Source organism: Artemia sp. Qi Xiang Cuo, chromosome 5 (genome assembly GCF_049724085.1).
Source record: "Artemia sp. Qi Xiang Cuo chromosome 5, ASM4972408v1, whole genome shotgun sequence".
Classification (NCBI taxonomy): domain Eukaryota; kingdom Metazoa; phylum Arthropoda; class Branchiopoda; order Anostraca; family Artemiidae; genus Artemia; species Artemia sp. Qi Xiang Cuo.
Window position 1 is genome coordinate 18380661 of NC_142798.1, and position 7190 is coordinate 18387850.

At 36.9% G+C, this 7190-nt stretch overlaps 1 protein-coding gene across 1 annotated transcript; it reads right to left on the reverse strand.

The window, feature by feature from the left end:
- Positions 1–2054: 2054 nt before the first annotated feature.
- On the reverse strand, positions 2055–6947 carry LOC148951900 (uncharacterized). The gene is made up of 2 exons (XM_089089100.1): positions 6915–6947; positions 2055–4070 (listed from the first exon to the last, which is right to left on the reverse strand). Exons 1-2 carry the CDS (start codon positions 6945–6947, stop codon positions 2055–2057), a joined length of 2049 nt encoding a protein of 682 aa, XP_088945226.1.
- Positions 6948–7190: the final 243 nt, after the last annotated feature.

Sequence of the window (7190 nt, forward strand, 5' to 3'; positions counted from 1 at the left end):
ATAGTTTATTTTGTAATTAGTATTAAATAAAGCAAGTCAAGTCTTGACCAATCTTGAAAAGAACTAATAAATTAAACTAAATATTTGATGTATAATGATATTAATTGCTGAAAGCTCATCAGTTCAAAATTTTACTGTAATTTTAATATTTATTTTCAATATTAAGTACAAAAGAAAACATTTGTAATACAATTCGTTTTCTGTAAAGCACCAGTGACGTAGTAGGTTTTAGGCTTCTGCAGTGAGGCGATACCCAAACTCTTGTTTGTAGTTATTTTTATTCGATTCAAACTTGATTTGCATATTCAATTTAAGTTTCACTCGTTTTGAGATTTATTTATTCATTTACTTTAATATATATTGTATGTTTGTTCACATTGCTTGTTTATTTAATCTCGGTTCGTTTTAAGTTTCATTTATACTTCAATAGCAAAATATTTGTTTTCGTTTTAAGCTTGATTTTCATTTCCAATCTAAGCATTACTCGCTTTAAGATATATTTATTAATTTATATTATTACTTGTTGTATGTAATAATATAAATCAACATTCCTCTCCAAAGCTGTGGAGGGCTATGTCATCCCGATAGGTATATTTATGTGCACTTTAGACTATTTTGAACGTGATGTCTATTTCAAATTACCCTTCGCCTTTCCGGATACACCCAGAATAAAAAATTCCCCCTGTTCCTAATGATAAACTTTGCATGTAAACAATAGATAAATTGCATAATTTACAGTCCTTGCCCCTGGGCTGTGAGGAGGGGGGCATGGCATCCCTGGAAACGTAGCTATTAGACCTTTTGACTTGTTTAAACAAAATGATAATTACAAAATTTTGATCATTGTTGAGGAAAGGGGGCATATAAAAAGCGCAGAAGGTCTGGTTGCCCTCCAATCTCTCTTCAACTTCCCCTCAACATACCTTGAAAGTTACAGCCTAACACCTTCAGCCGTTCCTCAGATTGCTGATATTCCTTTTCACAGCCAGCAAGCACATAGTGTGTTTTGATTATGTTCGGCATCCCTCTCAACATTTCCTTAAAGTTTCACCCTAATGCCCTAAGCTTTATTGAAGACCCATGATCAAACATGCCCTCTTTTAATAATGAAACCTTATATGCTAAAAATGAGCAACTTTCATAACTTATAGCCCTTGCACCTGGGTCGGGGGGATGTCAACCCCACCCCAGAGGCACACTTATTTGACCTTGGGATTATTTCGGACAAAATGGTTTTCTCAAAATTTGGATGTGATGAATTTGGGGGAAAAGGGCATGGGGAAGGGAATGGTCACCTTCCGATCACTTATGACCATGAAAATGGGCGCCGGAACTTTCGATTTCCAATTAAATAAGCCCCCTCCAAAGTTTAAACGAACATACTTTCCATAAAAATCTTATAAGTTAATAATGAGCAACTGGCATAACTTCCTGCCCTTATCCCAAGAGCTGGGGGGAGGGGGTTTGGTAAACCTGGATGCATAGTTATTTGACCTGTTATTGACCAGTTATTTGACCCTGTTATATAGGCACAGTTATTGATCGGATGCATTTGGGGAAAAGGGGTGAAGGGAGGGGAGCTGGTTACCCTCCGGTCACTTTCGACTGTTAAAAAGGGAACTATAACTTTCGGTCTCCTGTCGAATGAACCTCTTCCAAAGTGTATACAAGCACCCCTTCCAAAAAAAACCTTATATGTTAACAATGGGCAATTTGCATAGCTTACAGCCCTTGCCTCAAAGACGCTGCTAAGGTGCTCAAAAAACCTGGAATTTATATTAATAAAATCGTAATGTAAATACATTCCTTGAATCTAATCAAGTTGAAAACGATAAGCCACAGCTATCTAAAAAAAAGGCACAAACATGCCCATTGATAATGATAATAAAATTACTGCTCCTTCACCTAATTTGCAAAACTTTTTCCAAGAATCTGTTGAATAATTTTAATTTCTAATATTTACATATTTTGTTGCATATACAAACAAAATCTGTGCAGTGACATCCAATATTAGTGGTTTCAAGAAGGATCCAACATCACTCAAAGAGAACATTCTACTGAATATTACTTGGGGCTTCAAAAAGGGGTAAAACAACAAGCTTGAATCCGTTTCTGGACCAGAGTGACAGACTCGGAACAAAATGGATGCGCACCGTGTTGCCTGAAATAACATCATTGACAAATTCTTCGTTACAGTGACTGATTTTCCCTTGATGTTGAGCATGAAAATAAATACCCCCATCCATGCATTTTTCGTCTCTCGATGGTACATCAAATATTCTTGATACAATACGAATATAGCTTGCTCTGGGAAAAGATATCTCCGCATGGCATTCTTCATCCATTGATTCTGACGAATACAATATATAAGAACCATCTACGTTATCATAAATAATACATTCGTTCTTATTGTTTCTTGGTGGGGGCTTGCAAAAAGCGTCTGGGTAAAAATCAACAGAAAAACTTAGACTGGATTTAACGTGACCAACATCACTGGCGCCATATTCCAAAACCAGATCAGGCTTGCCATGAAACTCGGTGCCAGGGGCAGTTTTTCTCCCACATAAGAAACCATGATCAGCTTCATAGATATTTCCTGTTCTTACTGCAAGATGTTCAGGGTCACATTCTGAATGATAATTCTTTTTAATGGTGGAGCTTTCGATAGTTACTTTAGCCACTTGACAAATTGGTGGCCTTATCCAATAGATGCAGGTAATAGAAGCATTCAGAACGTCAGGTGTGGCAAAAATTCCTTCTTCAGTAATGTGGCCACCACATTCTGGTGGAGGATAAATGGGTAGTCTTGCAGAAAGTCGTGTTTCGCAGTACATCCCACCTGTGCCTTCAGGACATATACAAGTACAATCAGGCCCGAAATAACCAAAGTTCAGGCAATCCAAACGAAAGCCACAGTCTTTTGCATACTTATCAGTGCACTCATATGCTTTGTTAAGGATTAGTCTATCAAAGTGAGTAACCGAGTGAAGGCCAGAAATAAGATATTGTAAGGTTGGGTCCCTCGGAAGCATTGTTGGGGCAAATGAATAAGGGTTCTTAGCAGCAGTTTTCCATTCATAATGTAGGTTTGACAAATAGTCAAAACTTACGTTAAAGTTGTCCCATGGCTCGATGTTCATATCTAGATGGGCGTTCGCATCCATATTATATGGGAACACAGCTAAATACTTGTCCCTGTCTGTTCGCTGATGTTCATGGCCGAGACCTAAAGCATGTGCAAACTCATGGGCTACTATATTAGGTTCCAAACAACCAATACCCAGAGTTAAGTTCTGACGGTAGTTTGTTAGCCTTCCAACATAAGATGAACACTCATCTCTACGGGCGTTGACAAATAATATTCCCTTGCCATTCTTAAAGTGTGGATTGTTCTTAACTTTTTTAAAGGGCACTGCTTTGACACAAGTTCCCTTTTCCCATTGTTTAAATCCGTCATACAGAAACTGAAAATTAGTAACACCAAGTTTCTTATAGTACTCATAATCGATCGTAAAGGGCACAATAACATTACCTTGTTTATCTTTTGGCCATCTAATATTTCTTTTCTTCTGCTGTGGCCTCAATGATACCCTCATGTCTCCCATTTTAATACCATGGACACTATTCCATTCTTCCCAGCTTTCTTTGGTGAAAAGCATGTCTCCAAGTTTCTTATATACCATGTCTGGTTCAGAAGACGAATTTTGGTCGTCTTCTTTTTTAGCTTCGTTATTTGGAAATGGAGAGATGTGTGAAGATCGTGAATCAGCTTCTTTAATTTCTTTTGGAAACAGTGTATCTCCAAGTGTCATGTCTACTACAAGTGGTTCACTTGGTGCTTTTCTTGTGTGGTCCATTTCGACTATCTCATTTACTGATGGCACTATCTTTGTAGACTTTGAATAATCCCCATTGATTTTTTTGAAAAACAGCATATCTCCAAATGTCTTGTCTACTACATCTGCTTCACTTTGTGGCTTATTTGTGTGGTCCATTTTGACTATGTGATTTATCGATGGCAATATCTCTATAGACTTTGAATCATCCCCATTGACTGGGTAAGCAACAGCCTAGAATAGTATAAATATAAAGACGCATATCATTCAAATCAGCCTTGCTGCTGCTGCTAATGATGACACCACAACTTTTGATAAACTAGTAACTGTGGAAATCGTCAAATCACACGTTGCTATACAAAAATAATGTGCAAGTTGACCAATTCTTAAAGAACAATAACAATATCATATTCTACAATAACACAATAACATTAAAAATAGTTGATCTATTTAGCTAAAATACAACTACAATAACAATAACGCTAGTTGACCAATTCTTAAAGAACAATAGCAATACCATTTTTTTTTCAATAACACAATAACAATAAAAGCTGCCATTTTCTTTAGGTTTGAGGGGGGGGACACGAAAATCGAAGAAAAAATAACGCACAAAGTTTCATGTTAAAGCTTTCGGACTAAAGTTGAAAAAATTTTCATCTTTGATGAAAAAAAATTTCATCAATTGAGCAATGGGCTCAATTGGGGGGGGGGGGAAGTCTAATTTTTGAAATATACTGTATTTTGGAGTTTTTTAATTGTATTTCTTATTTTTTTTTATTTTATTTTTAAGGAAAAAAAAAATTACTGATGGTAAAAATAGAATTATTAAATTAAGAATTTTCCTTTATAATTAATATTTACGAAAATGCATTAGAAAAAACAAAGCGCAGGCAAACTATATATCTAGCTCGACTGTTGCAAAAAACTGTTTTTTATTATTCCACAAAAAAGCTGACACAAGTTTTTCTTCAATAGGTCCGTCTGAAACCCCTTTCTGTATTAACACTAAAAACTAATGGCGTAAAATAACATTTTCTTTGTTTTGCCTCCGCCTCCCAAGAAAAATTCGCTGATATCCCAAAATTGCAAAATACAGTACTATTACCAACATCCCAGGTTCAGAACTAATATTCTAAGATCGTGGAAAAAATCTTAAGGAATGGCAGCCATTGCGGTAAAGTTCCACCCTTTTTTCTAAGTTTAAGTTTGTGTTTACCATTTACGCGACAAGCCATGAGGTTTACGCTATTACAAATCATACTCATATAGTACACAGTCCTAGGATATATGTAAAAAGCTTTTATTTGTTTTTTTCAGATTGGTTTTATTTGATATTATGAATCAATTACCATAGTGGCTAGTGCCCATTTTAATAGTCTTAAGTGATTGGTGGGCAACTAGCTCCCCCCAGCCCCCACGCCCATCATTCCCCCAAACACATCCAATCAAAATTTTTAGATAGCCATTTTGTTCAGCGTAGTTGATTTCCAGGTAGTAAGTATCTTTTTGAGGAGGACACTCCCCCAAAACCCTCGGGGCCAGGGTTTTAAGTTATGCCCTGGGGGCATATAAGGTTTTTTATAGAAAGCGTTGTCGTAGAAACTTCAAAAAAGGCTCATTCGATTGGAAATTCAAAGAGATAGTGCACTTTTTAATAGTCGAAAGTGATTGGAGGGCAACTAGCCCCCCCCCACCCCCATCATTCCCTCAAACACACCCAACCAAATTTTGAGATAGCCATTTTGTTCAGCGTAGTTGATTTCCACATACAAAATATCTTTTTGAGGAGGACACTCCCCCAAAACCCTCGGGGCAAGGGTTTTGAGTTATGTCCTGGGGGCATATAAGGTTTATATAGAAGGCGTTGACATAGAAACTTCAAAAAAAGTCTCATTCGATTGGAAATTCAAAGGGCTAGTGCCCTTTTTAATAGTCGAAAGTGATTGGAGGGCCGCTAGCCCCCCCGCCCCATCTCCAGCATTCCCCCCAACACAACTAGTCAAAACTGTGAGACAGTCATTTTGTTCAGCGTAGTTGGTTTACTCATAGAAAATATCTTTTTGAGGAGGACACTTCCCTACAACCCTCGGGGCAAGGGTTGTAAGGTATGCCCTGGGGGTATATAAGGTTTTTATAGAAGGCGTTGTCGCAGAAACTTCAAGAAAGGCTCATTCGATTGGAAATTCAAAGGACTAGTTACCTTTTTAATAGTCGAAAGTGATTGGAGGGCAACTAGCCCCCCTCCTCCACGCCCATCATTCCCTCAAACACATCCAATCAATATTTTGAGATAGCCATTTTATTCAGCGTAGTTAATTCCAGATAGAAAATATGCTTTTGAGGAGGACACTCCCCCACAGTCCTCGGGGCAAGGGTTGTAAGTTATGCCCTGGGGGCATGTAATGTTTTTATAGAAGGTGTTGTCGTAGAAACTTCAAAAAAGGCTCATTCTATTGGAAATTCAAAGGGCTAGTGCCCTTTTTAATAGTTGAAAGTGATTGGATGGTAACTAACCCCCCTCTCACGCCCACCTTTTCCCCAAACACATCCAATCAAAATTTTGAGATAGCCATTTTGTTCAACGTAGTTTTAAGTTCTGTAAATCAGGTTTTTGAGGATGACAACCCCCTCACAGTCCTCAGGACAAGGGTTGTAAGTTATGCCCTGGGGGCATATAAAGTTTTGGCAAATATTTACCAAGTCATATTATTGACTTACGAATAAAGTGACTATACCACTCGATACCTTTTTTTATGCTCTTTCCAAATATAAAAATCATTTTTGTCGGAAATGAATTTTACCTCCACCCCTATATATACCAATTTAGGGTATATATTTGCACGTTAGGGGGGTGGAGGTAAAGTTTAAATTTTCATACCATTTACACCAGAAATAAAATTTTGACGTAATTTAACGTAAATTTTGACAAAATTTAAAACGCTTTCTTCTAAAAATGTATATCGCGATTTTTATAATTTGCAATCGGCTTATACCGTTGCCCCATGATAAGAGATTCTAATTTGTAAAACTCTTACCACAGGGGCTAAATGAATTGTTCTCAAAAAAATTTGAACTTACCAATAAACACAGAAGTAAAGTGTGCAATATCATAGCGACTATTGTGGCAAAGCAGGGACTGCAGCAAGGTTTTCCATACACTACTAGGCATGTCCATCTTGCAGGTGGTAATAACACGAAATACAATATACATAATAGCGATAAAAATGCGGTAAGAATTTACAAAATAAACATAAGTAATAAAAATATAATAGTGTAACACCTGCAAGGCACAATTAGCAAAAGCAATTTTGTCATTTAAAAAAATTTCTAATTAATGAAAAATAGCTGATCTAC

Coding starts and splice junctions, on each gene's coding strand:
- LOC148951900 (XM_089089100.1), bottom strand. CDS start 6,947: ATGATATTGCACACTTTACTTCTGTGTTTATTG. Junction 4,071..6,914: donor CTTTACTTCTGTGTTTATTG/GTAAGTTCAAAT, acceptor ATACTATTCTAG/GCTGTTGCTTACCCAGTCAA.